This window comes from Aquarana catesbeiana, linkage group LG05 (assembly GCF_042186555.1).
Source record: "Aquarana catesbeiana isolate 2022-GZ linkage group LG05, ASM4218655v1, whole genome shotgun sequence".
In the NCBI taxonomy this organism is placed as follows: Eukaryota; Metazoa; Chordata; class Amphibia; order Anura; family Ranidae; genus Aquarana; species Aquarana catesbeiana.
This window is the reverse complement of record NC_133328.1, coordinates 323936336-323958868: the sequence shown is the minus strand read 5'-3', so window position 1 is coordinate 323958868 and position 22533 is coordinate 323936336. Positions and strand designations below refer to the sequence as shown.

Below are 22533 nucleotides of genomic sequence, written 5' to 3'. Positions count from 1 at the left end.
ATTTGGTTTCAGATCCATTTATTTTGTGAAATGCCCATAAGGCATTTGCAAGAGGTATCTTGATACAGCAAGGGGCGCAAACTAATAGGATGAGGCAGCAGCACACTCTACAATTGGTATCCACAACAGATGCACTTGGAAAAAAAAATATGGATGGGCCAAGATATGGCCTTCCCCTTCCCAACATCTTACAGCCCAACTGACACAACTCTGCAATGACCTAAGACTGCTATTTCTGAAGGACTTTGAAAAGGCCTCCAGAAGACTAAAATTGTCCTATTATACAAGCGGCAACAAAGCAGGGAAACTCCTGGCCAACAAGATTAGAGGACATAGATCCAAAATGCAAATCTCATACATAATACAACCCAATACACAAATCAAACAATATCACCCCCAAGGCATAACAGATGCCTTTAGTCAATACTATGGTTCATTGTACAACCTCAAAAATGACACCTCCATACCACAACCTACACCAGCCATCATTGAAACATTCCTACAAAAAATTAATCTACCTAAACTTTCTCTTGAACACCTCACCAAACTAAATTCCCTTATCACTGACTCGGAAGTGAGACAGGTCATACACTCTCTCCCACTTAATAAATCCCCAGGCCCAGACGGCTTTACAGGGGAATATTATAGAGCTTTCCAAGATACACTAATTCCACACTTTAAGGAGAAATAAAAAAAGTTCCAAAGAAATTGGTTCTATCCAGCTTAAGCAGCGCTGCTTAAGCTGGAAAGAACCTATTTCTTTGGAACTTTTTTGCTTTCTCCTTAATGTTATATTTGATTATAGCAGCTGCTTAGTTTAATTTACTTCTTATCTTGAGCGCTGGATAAGTGACCCTGTTTGCTTTTACTTATTGTTAATTCCACATTTGGTTGAGATCTTTAATTCAGCTGCTGCCTCATCCTCATTCCCCCCCGAGATGTTTAAGGCCATAATAATTGGTCTGCCAAAGCCAGGTAAAGACCCTGATACTCCTCAGAACTTTAGGCCTATATCATTACTAAACAATGATCTCAAAATATATGCAAAGTTATTGGTTAACAGACTGGTTGACATACTACCTTCACTGATAGATGTGGATCAGTCTGGTTTCACTAAGGGGCATCAGACGTTGGATGCTACCTAACGCCTGATTAATGTGATCAACATGGCCAATAAGCACAAAACGCCTTCTCTGCTGCTGGCATTGGATGCAGAGAAGGCGTTTGATACACTGGCAGTTCCTTGCACAGGTACTTCACAGGTTTGGTTTCAACAGCCTCATCTACTCAGCCATAATGGCATTGTATACCCATCCATCGGCCCAAGTGTATATATCAAGAGCACTATCTACCCCGTTTGCTATAACTAATGGGACAAGACAGGGCTGCCCCCTTTCCCCATTGATTTTCAATTTGTTGATGGAGCCTTTGGCCTCCTACCTGCGTTCACACCCCAAAACAACAGGTATAAAGGTAGGAAAGAGACATCAGACCATAAACCTATTCGCTCATGATATAATTCTGATGCTCTCAAATGCAGACACATCTCTCCCCATGGTCCATCAAGCACTACAAACATGCATACAATGGAGTATCATACTACAAAGTGAATGAGACCAAGTCCTATATATTAAACTTAGGCATCCCGAACAAAAACTTACACAAAAATTTCCATATATATGGAAAAAAGAGGGTATCAAATATCTAGGTATTACACTGACTCCTAAACTAGAAGATTTTATAAAGGCCAACTACACACCTTTCCTAAACACACTAAGAGCCAAATTAAATAAACTCACTCTAAATTAACTGTCATGGCTAGGTAGACTTGTAACCTTTAACCGCTTCAGCCCCGGACGTTTTTGCCCCCTTCCTGAGCAGAGCACTTTTTGCGATTCGGCACTGCATCGCTTTGACTGACAATTGCACGCTCATGTGACGTTACACCCAAACAAAATTGACGTCCTTTTTTTCCCACAAATAGAGCTTTCTTTTGGGGGTATTTGATCACCTCTGCAGTTTTTTTTTTTTTTGCGCTATAGATAATAAATATCCCCCAAAAATATATAAAAAACAATTTTTTTCCTGAGTTTAGGCCAATAGGTATTCTTCTACATATTTTTTGGTAAAAAAAATCGCAATAAGCGTAGATTGATTGGTTTGCGCAAAAGTTATAGCGTCTACAAAATAATAGTTTTATGGCATTTTTATTATTCTTTTTTTTTTTACTAGTAATGGCAGCGATCTGCGATTTTTATCATGACTGCGACATTATGGCGGACACATTGAACACTTTTGACGCTATTTTGGGACCATTGTCATTTATACAGTGATCAGTGCTGTTAAAATGCACTGATTACTGTGTAAATGACACTGGCAGGGAAGGGGTTAACCACTAGGGGGCGATGAAGGGGTTAAGTGTGTCCTAGGGAGTGATTCTGACTGTGGGGGGTGGGCTACAACTCACATGACAGCGATCACTGCTCCCGATGGCAGAGAGCAGTGTTCTCTGTCATGACACAAGGCAGAATGGGGAAATGCCTTGTTTACATAGGCACTTCCCCGTTTTGCGGCTCCGTGACATGATCGCTGGGAGACCGGCGGACATTGAGTCAGCCAGTCCTGCGGGCATGGTCACCCTGTAGCCTGACCAATTAAAGGGGATGTACAGGTACGCCCATTTGCCCACCGCTTGCTTGTAAATAGAACGTGTTATTGTACCAGAAAAAATTGTGTTGCAGGCAAAACTCCAAACATTTTAGGATAAAGTTGCGCATATTAACCTCCATAGTACCTTCACCATTTTTCAGGGCCCATCTTACGGCGTCCATGGCTCTCTCATGATCAATAATGGTGTAAAGGGAAGCCTTATCACCTGTGGCCATAATCACATCCATACCCCCTACACATTCTTTTAATAATTGTAAGGTGTGTTTGGTGTCTTTGAGGTAAGCCTGTGTATTCTTCACCAAAGGCTGCAGGTGGAGATCTATGTATTCGCCCAGTCTTGATGTTAGTGACTCAATCCCGCTTATGATGGGTCTTCCGGGGGGATTTTTACTGTCTTTGTATATCTTCGGTAAATAATAAATTACCGGGATTCTACTGGCTGTAGGGATCAAATATTTGACCTCCTGTTTGCTGAGAAGCTTATGATCAACTCCATATAGTATGATACTCTCCAATTTCTTCCTGAAACTCCTGGATGGATCGGAATTCAATAACTGATATGTATCCACATCACTGAGTATCCTATTCATTTCCTCTTTATATTGTTCCACTGACAGTATCACTATACCCCCCCTTTACCCGTTGGGGATCACTATGTCAGTTCTTTTGTCCAATGATTCGATACCCCTCTTAAGGTCCCTATATTCATATACCATCTTGACCGGTACTTGTTCTAATTCAGTGGTGACCAATCTTTTGAATAAGTCCACATATTTGTTGTTAGCTATATGGGGATTGAACACAGAATTGTTTTTTAGACAGTGGTGTTGTTTTCCATGGCTAATCTTTCAATAGGATTAAGGGCATAGTATTTTTTTACATTTAATTTTCTAATAAACTTCTGTACCCCTATATATGTCTCAAATTTGTTTAAACCTCTTTTAGGTGCAAACTTAATACCCTTATCCAGGGTCAGAATTTCCTCCCTGGAAAGTTGCTTACCACTTATATTAAAGATACCCTCTCCTAGTTTTCCCTTCTTCTTTTTTTGCTGTATCCTTCGTCTGGCTCTTCTTCCTCTTTTTCTGAATTTCTTATTCCGTGGTTGGGTTCCCCCCATCCTTTCCCTAAAAAAGGTTCACCTTGATAAGATTCTTCATCATCTTGCAATAGTTGGTAATTGTTATGGACAGGCACCCCATAATAATCTTGAGGTGGTCCATCATCTCTAGCTCTTCTGGGTTTGGGTGTGTAAGTCCCATTATCCCGCAAGTCCTCTCTTGTGTGGGGAGCATACCCCTGTTGCCGATAATCTATCTGTTGGGGACCCCTGTATGGTTGACGTGGGCCCCCCTAAATGGTGTTCCATATTGGCGACCTTGTTGTGGGCGACCATATGGTTTTTGATCGTAATGCTGCTTACCCCTATAATGGGGATTGTTGTAGTGGTAACCCCTCCCATGCTGGTTACCTCTCTGGTAGTCCCCATTTCCATTACCCCTATTGTACGTTGTTCCGGGGTTCCAGTTTCCATAATTGGATGGTGGATCATATTGTGAAGACCGATTGCTATTTCCATATGCCCCACGATGATCATGGTGCTCATAATAAGGTCCTCTGGGCGGCGGTCCTTGTGGTGTACTTGGGTGTTTCTCTTCCTATTGATTTGGGTGTTGCCTCTTATGCAGCTGCTTTCTGTCTTGCTGAGGGTATTGTTTCTGTGGTTGTAATTGTGACGTTCTCACTCCAGCTTTGGAATCTGATGTTTTCTGATCCTGGGGGTTCACACCACTATTGTTCACCATAGTGGATTGCTAACGAAAACCTGCTTTTTCTGGTAATCTTCCAGGTCTCTCAAATATTTCTTTCTTTTAATGTTCTTAATTTCTGAATCTTTTTTCTGCATATTCTTCTGGAGATCGCCCATAAGTTTGCCATATTCGGGCGTATCTTTAAATGGGTTGATTTTATCCCTGATGTCCTTTATTTAAGTCTCTATTAATTTCAGTTTCCTCTGCTTCCTTTTAATCAGAAAATCCATAACTTCTCTCCCTTTAACTTCAAAGAAGGTATACCACTCATCAATGTCCTCGCCCCCAACAAACCATCACTGATAGGCAAATTCTATCTTAACTTCCTAGGTACCATATTATCCTTTAAATACTTTTCCAAGGTGAATTGATCCCACCACGTATTAATTTTCTTATCCATGCATTGTCCCAATTTTCTGAAAATATATATATATCCTTTGTACCTTGCTGTGGCTGGATAAGCCGCTTATGCGGTATTTTCAGTATACCTCATATGCATTAATAATCTCCAGATTGATATTTTCACCTTAGCGCAGCGTATCTTTTGTATACATTGTATTGCACGGCATATGAAACATGTTCTGCGTGGGCAGCTAGGTGATTTCCACATTTGAGGCAATATACCATTGTGGCTCGCAAAATCCCCTTTTATCTATGTATTATAAAAAGTTTTCCTCAATCCTGTTGGTTCCTCTTTGCAGATACCTTAACTCTATCTCTGTCTCTAACCCATTGCCTCCAGAGGCACTGTTGGCTTATGTGATGATTCTCCCAAAGGTAGGGAAAGACCCTCAGTGCTGTGCCAGCTACAGACCCATCTCACTCCTTAACTCTGACACTAAGCTCCTGGCTAAAATTCTGGTCCTAAGGTTACAAGAACATATAGTTAAATTGATTCACCCAGATCAAACAGGGTTTATGAAGGGCCAAGAGGCTAGAGATAATACTATTCAGGCCCTGCATCTATTGCATTGGATGCATAATGGACCGAACCAGACCCCGAGTGTAGTCATTTCAATGGATGCTGAAAAAGCATTCGATAGGGTGGGGTGGGAATTTATGGTCAAAGTTTTGAGGGAGATGAGTCTGAGAGAGTGGATGATGGGATGGGTGAGGGCACTGTATGCAGATCCTAGAGTAAGGGTTAAAGTTAATGGTAGACTATCAGATTATTTTGAGATATGGAATGGGACTAGGCAGGGATGCCCACTGTCCCCATTGTTATTTGCTATGGTGCTGAAGCCCTTTCTGTGCACGATTAGGGGAAAGAGGAAGATCAAGGGGATTTGTATTGGATCAACGGAACATAAGATCTCAGCTTACGCAGACTCAAAGGCTCCTCAAGAGTCTTTGACCATACTGATGTTGGAAATAGACAGGTTTGGCCTTATATCTAGTTTTAAAATAAATATTAAGAAATCAGTGTTGATGCCGAGCCATGTGCCTTTGAGGATTTGGATCACCTTGCAAAAATCTTTTCCTTTTGTTTGGCACCTTGATTCTATATTCTATTTAGGGATCTATATCTCTTCAGATATAAAGCGTCTATATGATCTAAAATATGGACCCTTGATGGAATTCATAATAAAAGATTTGCAAAAGTGGAGAAGTCATATTCTGACATGGTTTGGCAGGGTAATTGTGCTTAAAATTAGTGTAATTCCCAAGCTTATTTACGTTTTACAAACCGTACCCATAACACTCCCACAGATATTCTTTAAACAAATACGAAGGGCTTTTATGACCTTCGTGTGGGGAGATAAACATCCCAGGTTGGCACACAAGATTTTGAGGAGACCAAAACGGAAGGGTGGGGTGGGACTCCCGGATATAGCGTTTTATTACAGAGCCATGGCCCTGGTTCATATAATGAACTGGTGCCATGACTCTGCTGGTAAGATTTGGGTGCCCTTGGAGAAAACATTAGCAGGTAGGAACTTGTTTGGAGCCCCCTGTATTCCGGTTTCTTATAGAGGGTTGTCGGAATATGCATCACTATTGATGAAGACAACACTATCTACTTGGGATAGAATGAACAGTACGGGAAAGTTTCTCCCCCAATATCCCCTATAACACCATTGGAAAGATTTCCCTGGTTTTCCCCGGGGGAAGAGAAAGGGAGTTTAGATCGCTGGGGAATGGACGGAAGGGTAATTGTGCTGGCGTGGCCCCACAGGGTAAATTGCTTCCATTGGTGGATTTGGTCTGAATACTGGGGGAAGTACCAATGGCTGTATGGAAATACCATCAACTGACAGACTTGTTCAATAAGTGGAAGTACCAGATCAGGCCAGCGAACCCACTTACTACTTTTGAGGAATGGTGTGTTAACTTATCAGAGCCGGGTCATATGTTGTCTCGAATGTATAGGCTGGTTCTGAATGTTCAAAATATGACAACTCCCTATTTCATTCGAGAATGGGAGAGAGAATTTTAATTTTACATCAGAGCAAACTAAAAGGCTGACACACCATACTTCAATAAGTTCCCATATACAGGAGATGTCTTATAAGTTCCTGACAAGATGGTATCGTACACCGGCTCAATTGGCTCAGATATACCCATTCGCGGATGCTAACTGCTGGAGGGGATGTAACCAAAGGGGTTAATTTCTGCATTTATGGTGGCATTGCCCAAAGATTAAAGTTTTCTGGGAGGAGATAGCCCCTTGGATTAAGAAAATGACCGTTAGACCTATAGACTTCTCTCCGTTACATTTTCTTTTTCATGGGATGCCATCATCTGCTAGGTTTTATAAGAGAAGTGTTACTCCCCATTTGCTAAATGCAGCCAAAATATTGGTACCTAGATTTTGGAAACAGTCTGGATGTTAAAGACCAACAGAATACATTTAAAGATACATGGGCAGGATGGCTGTATTACTCCTCAGAAATAGGGGTGGATTAAACCCTTTTGTGGGCAATGCTGTGTTATGGATCAGATAGTCTACGGGATGAGTCTGATAGGGGGAAGTTGGGAGGTTCCTTTTTTTTTTCTTTTTTTTGTGTGGATTCTTTTTTCCTCCTCTAGGAGGCACAGTGGAGAGATGATTGATGTCATTAAATGAAGAGTTTAAGTTATAGTAATGAATTAGGCACGGGATGGGCAACACGTAATAGAATCACATAGAGAAGGGTAGATTGAAATGAAAGGTGGAGAGGTATAAAAATTAAATAGTAGAGTGAGAATATATTGAACTAAAACAATAAATAGGACACGAAAATAGTAATTTGAAATTATACACATCTTTTTAATTATATTGTTGGTTGTTTGACAAACATAATAGGGCGCTGTAAAACCGCCTTCTTAATTATACTTTGAATAATGTTTTGCACAAATTGAGTTTTGGTTATGGGTAGGTAAGAGGGTGGGCATTTTTAGTTATTTATTTATTTTTTTCCCTCTTTCTTTCTCTCTTTTTAAGAGGACATGATCAAGGACTTGGTGTGTTTTCTTGGGGTGGGGGGTTAGTGTAGTATATGTTAATGAAAAGATTTATATAGATATATTGTGCAATGTGTATTTTTATGTTGTATGTTGGAATTTGCCTTAATAAAGAAAAAGTGAAAAAAAAAGCAAATAAAAAAGGGAGAAGAAAGTGGGACTTTCAATGAAGCATGCAAGTGTAAAAACAGTCAAATGTATTATATATGTCAGTATTGAGGTACAAATGGTAGTCATGATTCATTATTAAAATCAAAAACAATTCATATATATATATATATGATGTAATATAATAGAAAGGGTTCCTATATGGTCTGACCCTGTCAAAGAAAGGATAAATATAAGAAAATAAAAAAAATGGACTGAAGAGACCCCACTCTCTAAAATATTTACAAATGTAGCTGTATGATGAGAATGTGGCACTGAGGATCAGAAACCCCCTAGGGGCATCACTACTGGGAGCTGAGGTGGTGTGGACAGCCTGAGCAACCCAACAAGGACAAAGTCCAGGAGGGACAGATTCCCAAGAAATAGAGATAACCATGGGTGGTCATGAGTGTTGAAGCCAACAAAGGAGGACGTCTATAAAAAAATAATATAAATTAATATATATGTGCAACGTGTCCTGTACTTGGTAAAGGGCAGGACAAGCAAGTTGGTAAATAGTGTCAATGATAGAGCCAAACAAGTAAGGGTGAAAATTGGTGAAATGGTGAAGGATAAACAACAAAGTAACCAAGAGAAATGAAAACCAATGTCTTGATGTGCCAGAATAGAACTGATAGTGAGTTATAGGTTACCAAATTAACTGAAACTGAAGCATGGCAACCTAAAGTCCAGGGTGATTAAGTGTGAACTGGAAAGAGCAAGTAAACCCACCAAGGTAAATCTGCCTCCCGTAAATGAGGCCTATAAGGGTGCAGCCACCACATGCCCACCAATGTCATGCTGGCGTGCACTGTGGGAGGGGGGTGCCATCAATTGAGTGGCCAAGCCAACCAATATTGGCACCAAAAATGTCTTCCAATCTGGCCACTAGATGTTATTGAGGCCGGAGAGATGGCGCCACGCCGCGTGATGCCACACTTCCGGTGTAGGGGGGGCATGATGTCGATGCGTAGCGCAAGCCCATCCACCCACTCTAGAGAAAAGGGGAGGAGGAATGGAAGTCAATAGGCTCCTGAAAACCAGATCATGTGACACACAGACCTGCCACAGACTTATCCAAAGCTACCAAAAGTACCCACAGTTAATATCTAGCATCAGAGTTCCAATTAATTATACACATCAGTATTACCACCTTGTAATAAAGTTGGAGATCGGGCAAATCAAGCTCTCCATTATATTAGTTAATCTCAATATTGAGAACACTAGCTATGACTTCTTCCCCTTGCAGACAAATGCTTGCAGAATTTTACAGATTTGGTCGAAAAAAAATATTCATTGGCTCTATGGGAAGCATTTAAAGGACAAAGAATATTTTGGGAAAAAAAAAATATTTTAATTATTTAAACATTCCCCAGACAAGTAAAAGCAGCCTTACCCCACTTCTATAAGTCTTTTTGAATTGTTTTCTGGAGAAGTGTGAAATTTGACTTGTACAGAAACCAGAAATCATTGATCAGTTTAAACCAAGAAAAGGGAAACCTTGTTTTAAGGCAGTTTCATTTTTTGTTGTTATTTGATAAATTAAGGGGCAGAATGTCTGATTTACTAAGATGTATCTTAAAATTGGACAGGTCATAAAATCTTTCACAAAGAACAGGATATTGTTCCAGTTCTGGCGCCATGTAGAGTAGCTGCTCTCCTTTGCAGCTCCCTGCCAAGCACACAGACATCGGCATCCAAAGCCTGCCAGTGGCATCCATGTAGTACAGCCTCCCTCCTCCCATCATAGGGGAACTGCAATGGAGCATTTACGATCAATGGCAACATGCTTCTACTTTTTTCAGTTTAGTCCTATCTCAGACTGTAGCTCAATCACAGTGACTCTCAAAGATACAGGAAGTCAGGGTAACTTTTGCCTTTGGCGATTCTCTTTCTTTCTCACTAAAAATGATGATTCCCATTAGGCCTTGTCTGAATATGAATCAACTAATGCCTCTTATAAAGACAACCCCAGACTCTACTAGGAAGCTGACAAAGCTTTCCTCAGAGGACGTACCATTTTTTACACAGCAGAACAGTTGGAGCTGGTCAAATGTTCCAATGCAGACCTATTTTTACAAAAATTCAGCTACAAAGCAGGAAAATTGTTATTGATATTCAGTAAGGGCCCCCACCAACCCACTTATATTGCCTATCTCTGAGAACATAAGGGGACCATACAATCCTCTCCCAAAGAAATCAGCAAAATCGTGGAATATTTTTATTACTCGCTTTATGTCCATGATCCAATTAATAGATCCTGTGCCCATGCCTTTTTGGAAAGGCTCCCGCTATCTAGAATCACACCTTCCAAACTCAAGTCATTAAGTCATCCTCAGGGGAAATACTAAAAGTGATTCAGCATCTAGCAAATACTGAGGCCCCTGGCCCCAATGGATTCTCTGAGGAGTTATTTAACTTATTCAAGGAAGACCACCACCATTGTCAAATTGGAAGAAGCCGTGGGAAAAACCTTTCCAGACACCTGTTGGATGAAAGCTTTCTCCACCATCCAAGTGTGTAAACCATTGGGAACACTACCAAAAGGTAATACACTCTTGGTACCTTACCCCATTCAAACTTTCCAAGTTCTACCCATCCCAAACAGCCTAATGCTGGAGAAAATGCAGAGAATCAGGCACTCTATACCATATACTTTGGTCTTGCATATCACTAAGGTCATTCTGGAATAAGATTTTTCCATATTGTCCGATATATATGTAGCCAACACATTGCACCTAATCCGGAGCTAGCCATCTTGCACCTGAACATTCACAAATCTTATCCCAAATTCCGAGCAGTGATTATACAATTGTTATTAGCAGCAAAAATCACAATTACAAGGCAGTGGAATACAATCCACCTTCCCCCAGTGATGCCATTCTCACCTTCAACCACCAATGTGAGATGGAGAAATTATTGGCAATCACAAACCTTAGTCTCACAGTATTTAGACATAAGTGGGAACCCTGGTTATCAAATCCTAAGTGCACAGTCAAAGTTTGAAAGTGTTTGTTATGGTGACTGGTTTACCCTATCCTTAACCCCCCTCCCCTATTATTTCCCTCCCTCCCCCCTCCATTCCCCTTCTCTTCCTCACCCTTGGCAAGCTTACCTTGCCTACTCACAACAAGTATTAAGATAATTTACCCTCTGTACATGTACACTGACACTACACATTGCGGATTACATCGTTATACAGATTGTGTATCAATTGATGTATTTAACTAAAAAAGTGGACATATGAGAATTAAATGGTGTGCAAGCCTGCCAACATCCTAGAAAAATGTTCAAAGAAAGAATGTTTGCAACAAAGTGCATGTAGGAGACGTCCCTTTGGACTTTACAGGGCAGGAAAAAAGTGTGGAGAGTAAGTATATATATATAAAAGGCCTTTTATATATATATTTACTTTCCACACTTTTTTCCTGCCCTGTAAAGTCCAAATGGGTGTCTTCCTACATGCACTTCATTGCAAAAATTCTTTCTTTGATGTATTTAACTATCCTGTTTCAAGTCCTGTTATTGCACCATCTCAAGTTATTTCAATATCACTATGACACTAACCATGGTTGGCTGTGCTGCCACCCTAACCAGGACACAGTTTGTTCCCAGATGGGGTGTCCAGGATGGGGGGCAGGACTTCTACCGTAAGACTAGTAATGATATTACCTCCAAAGTTCAAGTTTATACTATATAATTTGGCATTGTATCTACGGGTGATCTTTTGCTGTAAGTTCTACTGTACAGAGTGTACCACTGAAATATCTGTTTGTAACCTTCTCTATAAAAAACTCAATAAAAACTATTGGAAAATAAATTATTCAAGGAAATCCTTCAACTGACCCAGTTGGAGGTCTATATTGGAATTCGATCTGATTGTCCATATCTATAAACCGGGGACCAAGCAGATATCAGATTTTTAGCCAACAAAGGCAAGGATCCCTTGGAACCTGGGTCCTATTGGTCTATCTCATTGTTGAACACCAATGAAAAAATCCTCTCTAAGACTGTGGCCTCTTATCTAGCCAAAATATTACCATCCCTAATACATCTCTATACTCTTTTAACTTTCTGTCTTTATTACAAAAATTGTCAATGAATTGAAGACCTGGATGGATCTACCCATTTCACTTATGGGGAGATTGTTTAAAATAGTTAGCTTTGCCCAATTGTTATATCCATTTTAACCAATCCTCTGTTATTGAAACATAAAGATGTTAATCTGTTGAATCGGGAAGTTTCCTGCTATTTATGGTGGAATTAGCAACTACGATTAGTATTAACAAAGGTGTATAATATCTCCCTAGGAGTGAAGTGGTGAGCAATACACAAGAAATTAGGCCTTTTACCATATATTTCTAGATTATTATTATTATTATTATTATTATTATTATTATTATTATTATTATTCAGGATTTATATAGTGCCAACAGTTTGTGCAGCGCTTTACAACATGAGGGCAGACAGTACACTTACAATACAAATCAATACAGGAGGGATCAGAGGGCCCTGCCTGTTAGAGCTTACAATCTAAAAGGGAGGGTCAAGTGGAAACAAAAGGTAATAACTGGGGGGGTGAGCTGATGGAGAAAATGAAAAAAACAGTTGTTTGTTAGGTGTGGGTAGGGTAGGCTTCTCTGAAGAGAGGGTTTTCAGGGATAGTATAAAAGCTAACAGAGTAGGACATAAGCGGACAGATTGGGGTAGGGCATTCCATAGGATTGGAGAGGCTTTGGAAAAGTCCTGGAGGTGAGCATGTGAGGAGGTGATGAGGGAGCTAGAGAGCAGAAGGTCTTGAGAGGAACAAAGAGAATGAGTAGGTTGGTATTTAGAGACTAGGCTAGTGATGTAGCTGGGGGCTAAATTGTGGATGGCTTTGTACGTAGTTGTTAGTATTTTGAATTTAATTCTTTGGCCGAGCGGAAGCCAGTAGAGGGATAGCAGAGACAGAGTGATTGGTAAGGTGGATGAGTCTGGCAGCAGCATTCATGATGGATTGAAGAGGTGATAGACTATGTAGAGGTAGGCCAATAAGAAGGGTGTTGCAGTAGTCTAGGCGAGAGATGACCAGAAAGTGAATTAAGAGCTTTGTTGTGTCATTGGTTAGAAAGGGGCGTATTTTGGAGATGTTGCAGAGGTTGAGGCAGGAGGATTTGGACAGTGATTGGACATGGTGCTTAAAGGAGAGTTCAGAGTACAGGACTACACCTAGAACCTTGGCATGTGGGGATGGGCTTATAGTTGTGCCATCAATTTTAACAGAGAGATCAGGGAAGGGGCATATGGAGGAGGAAAAATTATAAGTTCGAGGAAGTGGTGTGACATCCAGACTGATATATCTGATAGTAAATTAGTGATACGTTAGAAGACAGAAGGAGTGAGCTAAGGGGTAGAGAAATAGGTTTGGGTGTGGTCAGCGTAGAGGTGGTATAGGAAGCCATGGGAGGCTATCAGCTGACCTAGGGAGGAGGTGTAGATTGAAAATAGGAGAGGTCCAAAAACAGAACCTTGGGGGACCCCAACTGAGAAAGGAAGAGGAGATAAGGAAGTAGAGTTGTAGGAAATGCTAAAGGTGCAGTTGGATAAGTAGGAAGAGAACCAGCGAAGAGTACAGTCACGGAGACCAAAGGCGTGGAATTTTTTGAGGAGGAGGTGGTGGTCAACTGTATCAAAGACAGCAGAGGGGTCCAGGAGTAGGAGTACAGAATAGTGTTGATTGGTCGAGTGGTTTTGGACGTTAGTAGATCGTTTGTTAGTTTTAGGAGAGCAGTTTCTGTGGAGTGTTGAGGATGAAATCCAGACTGAAGGGGATCAAGAAGGCTATTATCAGTGAGGTGGACGCACAGTCGGTTGTAGACCAGACGTTCAAGGAGTTTGGCTAAGAAGGGGAGCAAGGAGATATCTACCTATACAGGGTAACCCAATGTTTCCCTCTGGAATGCAGCCTGAAGCCTTCACAACATGGACAATTAAGGAACTAACTATGGTCTCCTCGTTATTTCACCATCATCTTTTTCATTATTGGCAATATGTAAGCAATTCAAAATCCTGTTGTCATGACAGGGTTAAGTTCTTGTTATCTCTAGATTGTTTGTCTCTTCTACAAACACACATATTCCATCTCAGACATTTATCGGCCTCTCAACCTGCAATTTATCAAGTCTTTAAACTTGTCCTCAACAACTAATCGGGGCAAGGACTTTCCATCTGACTCACTCACCGACAAATTGTTGAGTTGGTTTAACAGAGTTTTCCACTTGATCATCACTGAAACATGGAGAGAGTCTCAACTCAAACTTATTTACAGAGCTTAAATCCCACTCTTCTCTGCCAAACTCAATCTGCAGACTGCTGTCTGCCCTCTATGTGGTTTATTGAAACCAATATTCACACATTATCCATGGTCATTTCATCCCATTTCGACTCCCAACCCCAACTGTCAACGTCGGTTTGCTGATGGCACACAGGGACATTCTGAGGGAGTTGAAAAGCTTTCTATACCGAGAAAAGCTGGACATTGAAATGTTCCACAATACCTCTTAGATACGCTTTACCTCTAGGTGGCAAACATTCTTTGACTCCACGCTTTCTAATTCGGAAGCAATATCTTTCTCTACTTCCTTCTGTTATAATTAAGGCTTGGCTCACCTATGTAAAAACTTCACAATTGACTCATTAGGGCAATGTACCACACTTAGTTCCAATTCAGATATATCATATATCATACATCACCAATCCTCTAGAATGATTAGTGTAATTCATACTGGAGCAGTCCTTCTCTTTTTTATTTCCTTTTTTCTTGATTATTTTTTTTTTTTGTAGAGCTTAGTACTTTCTCTTGATTGCTACCAGGATCACTTATAGCCTGCCTGTCAGACTCTTCTAGAGATTTGTAGCAACCCTCTGAGATAATCCATACACGTCTCCTTAACATCAAAAAGTTTGCATCTACCTTCTTTTTTATATGGGTACTTATGATCTATTCTGTGCAACGGTATACCAATCTCCTCTGTAGTTTTTTACTCTTTTTTGTATATGGGGCTCTGACTCTACTATAGAGGTGTATTGACACCCAGATCATTGTACTCTGTGTGTCTCGCCTATATGAACTCCTGTTATGTCTAGATTGTTTCTAACTTTACATAGCAGAGCCTCCAGTAATAGTAAAAAAAAAAAAAACACAGGAGAGAGGAGGTTCCTAGTCTTGTCTAATTACAAATGCAGAATGCGAATATTATTGACCTTAATCCTCACTGAGAGATTTTGGTATAAGGCTTCTGTCAAACAATGTATCTTTTCACCAAATCCTAATCTGTCCAGGACCTAATCCTTAACCACTTGCTTACTGGGCACTTAAACCTCCCTCCTGTCCAGACCAATTTTCAGCTTTCAGTGCTCTCAAACTTTGAATGACAATTACTCAGTCATGCATCACTCTACCCAAGTGACCGAAAATTTTGAAAAAAAAAAACAAATTTTTCTTAATTTATGTGATAAAATTTTGCAAATTGTTAATTTTTCTTCATAAATTTTGGCCACAATTTATACTGCTACATATCTTTGGTAAAAAATAACCCAAAATTAGTGGAAATTATTTGGTCTGTGTGAAAGTTTTAGAGTCTACAAGCTATGGTGCAAATCATAAAAAATGTATCACATCTGATGTACTGGTGGCCTATCTCATTTCTTGAGACCCTAACAAGCCAGGAAAGTACAAATGCCCCCCAAATGACCTCTTTTTGGAAAGTAGATATTTCAAGGTATTTAGTAAGAGGCATGGTGAGTTATTTGAGGTTGTAATTTTTTCCCACAATTCTTTGCAATATTAAGATTTTTATTTTTTTATTTTTATTTTTTCACAAAATTGTCATTGTAATAGCTTATTTCTCTCACATGGCATGTGCATACCACAAATGACACCCCAAAATACATTCTGCTACTCCATCTGAGTATAACGATACCACATGTGTGGGATTGTTTCACTGCCTGGCCACATACAGAGGCCCAACATGCAGGGAGCGCCATCAGGTGTTCTAGGAGCATAAATTACACATCTCATTTCTCAACCACCTATTACAATTTTGAAGGCCCTGGAGCACCAGAACAATGGAAACACTCACAAAATTACACCATTTTGGAAAGCTAACATCCCAACGTATAATCTATGAGGCATAATGAGACTTTTGAACAGTTCATTTTTTTCCAGAAGTTTTTGGAAAATGTGGAAAAAAATGAAAACGCATTTTTTTTTTTTTTTTTACACAAAGTTGTCAGTTTATAAGATATTTCCAACACATAGCATTTAGATAGCAAACATGAAACCCCAAAATACATTCTGCTACTTCTCCTGAGTACTGCGATACCACATGTGTCAGACTTCTACACTGCCTGGCCACATACAGAGGCCCAACATGCAGGGAGCACCATCAGGTGTTCCAGGGACACATAGCATGCACATACCAAGAATTACACCCCAAAATACATTATGCTGAGCAAAGTGTAAACAAAAGATTACCTGTGGTTGTAGTAGTGCAGTTGTACACAGGAGGATAGCACTGGTCCAGGCAGCAGGCAGGGACTTGGTCAGCAACGGCAAACACAATTGTCCAGGCAGCAGACAGGGATATTGTCCATATACAGTCCAGGGTTAGTGCAGGCAGAGATATTGTCAGAAGTGCCATGAATATTGGTCCTGGTAGTAGGCAGGAACATGTGGTGTGGTCAGTGCAACAGGCAGGGACATAATGGCAGTAAGTCCTACAGGCAGCAGTAGGGCCTCGTTCGGGACAGAATGGGGACAGGGGTAGAGGCTTCTCCCACCCAAATCTCTTTGAAGCCCCTGAGTCTCCAGACCCTAATCTAGGAATGAGAAAACAAAAAAAAAATTGTTTTCTTCATCCAGAAAAACAATTCTGGAGCCCCTCACATATGTGAGACCCCTGTGTTGAATCCCACAGGTCCAGTTGCAGGGTACAAGATCAGTCCAAGAGGCAGGCAAATATCATGGTCAAACAGTCCAAGGTCAGTTCCAGATCAGGCAGAGGTATGTACAGAATCGTTAGGCAGAAGCATGGTCGAATAACAATCCAGGGTTAGTTCCAGATCAGGCAGCGGTATGTACAGAATAGGCAGGCAGAAGCGTGGTCGAATAACAAGCCAGGGTCAGTTACAGAGCAGGCAGTGGCATAAGGGGTGTGAAGGTGTGTGAAGGCAGGAACTGAGGATTACATTACCATACTTCACTAATAATTTATTGAAGTATGGTAACGGCGAAAACATTCACCTATGCAGAGGCTTGGTTCGGAAGGACATTGGGCACAGTAATAAGATGTGTCTCTTCTGACTCCTGCTCTGGTACACACCTTACCTTTTTTTTTTTACGTCGTTGGCCCGTTGGTCTGGGAGGGAGTCTATCTGGAAAGTGGCGTTTGGAGAGTCGACTAAGAACATCTGATCGGATGTTTTCTGGGGGGCCGTTCGGGAATATAGGGGCAGTGTAAATTTCCTCCTGGTAGCCAAGGAAGCGTTTGGGGTTTTGGGTGGAGTTGTGGTAAATGACATATGAGTTGCATATGGCCAATTGAAAAAAATAAATTGCGACTTTCTTATACCAATGGTATGTCCATCTTGTGGCAAGGTATGGTTCCAACATTTGGTCATTGAAGTCGACTCCCCCCATGAACAAATTATATTCATAAACGCATTTTGGTTTTTGGATGGGGCTATTTCTTCTAGGGATTTCCACGACGGTATCATTGTTGATTGAAGACAACATGTAGACATTTCTTCTGTCCCTCCACTTCACTGCCAAAATCTCCTTGTTCCGCAGACTTGCCGTTTCTCCTTTCCTCAACCTCTTATTGACAAGACTTTGAGGAAAGCCCTTCCGGTTCCTTTTTACGGTGCCACATGCAGGCGTCTTCTTCCGGTGAAGGTTGTGGAACAGGGGCAGAGATGTGTAGAAGTTGTCTACATACAGGTGGTAGCCTTTTTCCAGTAGGGGGTATATCAGGTCCCAAACAATTTTCCTGCTTGATCCCAAGTAGTCCAGGCAATTAGGGGGTTGCAGCTGGGTGTCCTTCCCTTTGTACACTTTGAAGGCATACATGTACCCTGTGACTCGGTCACATAATTTGTATAACTTCACACCATAGCGGGCACCTTTTGCTGAGAATAAATTGTTTGATTTTAAGCCTGCCACTAAATTTAACAAGGGACTCATCCACACATATATGTTGGTCCGGGGTAAACAGTTGGGTGAATACTTCGGAAAAATAATTTAATATTGGCCGAATTTTGAAAAGCCTGTCATAATTTGGGTCATTTCCGGGAAGACACTGGGTGTTATTATTGAAATGAAGGAACCTCATTATCATTTGGTATCTGGTTCTGGGCATTTCCTTGGAGAAGATTGGCATGTGGTGGATGGGGTAAGTTGACCAATAGGAATTCAAAGTGTTTTTTTTGGTGAGTCCCATACAAAATGTGAGGCCTAAAAAAACCTTCAACTCCTCCACCGTTAGGTCTCTTCACTCGTAGGGACGGGCATAATAGGACGTTGGCTTATTTAAAATAAATTGCTGTGCATAAAGGTTGCACTGGGCCACAATTGTGGATAGCATGTCCGCTGTAAAAATTAAATAAAAAAATTGATTGGGGAAAAATTTTCTGTGTCCACCTGGACTCCTGGCTGGGCAGTGAAAGGGGGAATGTTGGCTTCTCTTGAATTAGGAGAAAGCCACAAGGGGTTTTGAAGGGCATAGGGAAGGCTGGCATGGGTCCTTGGCCTTTCTTGCTGAGGTACTGCGGTGCTGGTGGATGGCACTGTGGTGCTCGTGGAAGGCACTGCGGTGCTGGTGGAAGGCACTGCGATGCTGGTGGATGCCACTGCCTCCTCACTAGAACGCCTTTGTTTGGTGGGTCGAATATCTTCCTCCTCTGAGTCACTCAGTGTTCCACTACTGAGGACTGGCTCATAATTGACGTCCGACTCAGAATCGGAGTTTGAAATGGAATCCGAACAAGAGAGCTCCCCGTTGCTCTCGTCGGCCTGGGAAAGAATCTGGTATGCCTCCTCGGTGGAAAAGACTCTTTTGGACATGCTTGCTGGTGATGATGCGACTTCACAGGTGTGTGCTAAGCCTGCACTGATGGGCACTGATGAGGCGGTACTGATGAGCACAGATGGGCACTGAGGTGGCACAGAGGGGCACTGATGAGGTTGCACAGAGGGGCACTGATGAGGTGGCACAGAGGGGCACTGATGAGGTGGCACAGAGGGGCACTGATGAGGTGGAACAGATGTGCACTGATGAGGTGGAACAGATGTGCACTGATGAGGCGGCACAGATGTGCACTGATGAGGCGGCACTGATGAGGCTGCACAGATGTGCACTGATGAGGCAGCACAGATGTGCACTGATTACACAGATATGCAGTGATGAGGTGGCACAGATGGGCACTGGTGAGGTGGCACAGATGAGCACTGATGAAGCTGCACAGATAGGCACTGATTGATTGCACAGATGTGCACTGAGGCGGCTCAGATGGGGACTGATTTATGGCACAGATATGCACTGATGAGGTGGCACTGATGAGATGGCACAGATGGGCACTGAGGTGTCACAGATGGGCACTGATAAGTCAGCACAGATGGCCACTGATGAGGCGGCACAGATGTGCACTGATTGCACAGATGTGCACTGATGAGGCGGCACAGATGGGCACTGATTGACACAGGTGGGCACCGATGAGGTGGCACAGGTGGGCACTGATTGCAGATGTGCACAGATGTCTGGACACTGATCACCAATGGCACAGATGGGCACAGGTGGTCACCGATTGGCACAGGTGGGCACTGATTGGCACAGATCCTACTGTACTGTTTGGGCACTGTTTAGTCACTTTTATCACAGTAAAATGTGTTGTAACACTCACAGAAGGCACACATCACTGCAGCTATCCTCTCTCTCCTCACACTCAGTCTCTGTGTGAGGAGAGAGAGACGGCAATGAGAGATGATCTCATATGTTTACATTTGAGATCATCTCTCATTGGCACCGGCGATCGCGCTGTAAACAGCCGCTGTGATTGGCCGTTTACTGCGATCTGTGACTGGCTGTGTCCAAGGGACACGGCCAGCACAGATTTTCCCTGATGCGCGCACGAGGAATGAGGAAAGGGGAGGACGTCCCATGATGGCCTCCCGGAGATTGAGGTCCACGCTGTAGCCATCATTCGGCTATGGCCTGGACCTTAAGTGGTTAAACATTCAATCTATTCTATCAAATGCCTTTTCAGTATCTGTGGACATAATTAGACAAGAGGGGTTGTTAATTTCCACCCAATGAACGACAGGGAACACCCATCAAATTATCTTTGTCAAGTATCGTTTTATCCCCTCTGTGAGGATTTTGGCCAGGCCTTTTATACACAAATTAAAAAAAGGCATGAGCCTAACTTTGTGTCCCTTGGTGTTGATTTCTCCTCTTTTAGGATAAGGATGAAAAGGGCTAGCCAGGTCTCAGAGGTTTTCTGCCTGTAATCCTGTACACATGGGCTTTACAATTAAATATGCAGATTTAAGACAATAAGCCCTAATAAGGTGGTCTTGGCCTGGATGTTTCTCTGTGACCATGGCTTTCAGAGCCAAAGTGAATTCTTCCTCCAGAATGGTTTAACTATCATTCTGAGTCAATGTTACAGTACTGTACTTTAGGTAACTCGCCCAGTACAAGTATTCATATTAGGAGTTCTAATTTCATTCTGACTTTCCTGATTTTGTGTGCTTGCTCCTGATCTGTGACTTAAAAAGTATTGAAGCCATTGGATCAACATGACAGCAGGGAATTTCTATTGTTTTGATGCTTGTTATTTCATAGACACCAGAGTTGATTTGCATGATTGGATATTGCAAATAGTCGCATCTTTGTTATGTCTGTATGTAGATTTGGAAAATATATGCAATTACTGTGATTCTATTATAATAACTTTGATATATTTTTTTTTAATTCACAGGCTATTCAATGTGTTGTGTTAAACATTACAGCACATAACATAGCAACCATTTTACACATGCATTTAAGAGTTCAATTCTCTTAATTGTGCAGGTACCTCTGTTATTCAAGTGACAGCTACAGATGGTGATGACCCTACATATGGAAACAGTGCCAGAGTTGTTTACAGTATTCTCCAAGGACAACCCTATTTCTCTGTTGACCCCAAAACAGGTAGGCAAGCAGAGTACGCAGATGCATATTTCATTATCTGAATGTTACATGAAAATTGCTTTTATTTTTTACATTGAGAACATCTGTAATGATATAATGATGATACTGTCTTGTATAGTTATAGAGCCATTTGTGAAGACCTGTAACAAATGTATTCCATTCCAATCACTATAATTCTATTTTAACACATGGATAAATCCACATTTATAGAAATTATGGTTTCCAAACATTTACCAGCTGGTTATCAAGTTTTTTTTTTTTTTTTTTTTAATCTATGGAAAGCCGTGAGCAAGAAGAGAAAAACAATAAAAGATACCATTCTAAGAGAGTTGTCTACTGCTCAATATGTGTCACAGTAACTTACTTTCCCCATTCCAGATTTGGTGCCACCTCCATCTCCCATTATCGTAGACACTGCTATAGTTCAGTCTACAACTGTCCTGTCTCTACAGTCCATCCACTACTGTCTAGTCCGCTACTGTCTCATCTGCTACAGTCCAGACTGCTACAGTACGGTCTGCTATAGTCCAGTCTGCTTCAGTCCAATCTGCTTGTCCGCTTTCCATGAGCCAATCTACCTTAGCAGCCATGAGTGCCTGTATGGTGACCTGGGCTAAACTTAAAGTGTAAAAAATGCTAAACAAAAGCTAAAAAATGATCATCCGGTTTAATACATTCAAACTATGAACTTTAGTCTGCCTGTGGCACATCTGTAGCATGTATAGAACCTGATGCAGCAAAAATGCTCAGGGGGGAAGAGCCCCCTCCTCCTGAAATATACCAGGCCACATGCACTCCACATAGGGGGTGCTTTGGGGCAGGGGGGCTGTGCATCATTAAAATCACTGCTCCTTTAAAAACAATATTTTTTTAGAGTTTTTTTTGCATTGATACATGTCCCTTAGGGCAGTACCCGAACCCCCAAACCCTTTGACAGATCCCCATTCTGGCTTTCTGAGGAGTGATTGCGGGTCACTGGCGCACATACCCCCCATAGCTCTTAAAGCGGCCGACGTAAACCTACGACGGTTTTTGCAGCCATGCCAACCTGTCGCAGTATAATGATGGCGACTGGTCGGCAATCGATTAAAGCAATATAAAAGCCTTGTTTTTTTTTAATAACAAACATGTCATACCTACCTGCTCTGTGTCATGGTTTTGTTCAGAGCAGCCCGGCTACTTCTCTTCTCAGGTCCTACGCTGGTGTTCCTGACTCCTCCCTCCTGCCC

At 41.6% G+C, this 22533-nt stretch overlaps 1 protein-coding gene across 1 annotated transcript in view; it reads left to right on the top strand.

Moving 5' to 3' along the window:
- CDH18 (cadherin 18) overlaps positions 1 to 22533 on the top strand; it is a 1382204-nt gene that overhangs the window by 746897 nt on the left and 612774 nt on the right. The window contains exon 4 of the mRNA XM_073630863.1: positions 21185 to 21304. Within this exon, the coding sequence (XP_073486964.1) occupies positions 21185 to 21304 (120 nt within the window). The remainder of the gene's footprint in view (positions 1 to 21184; positions 21305 to 22533) is intronic.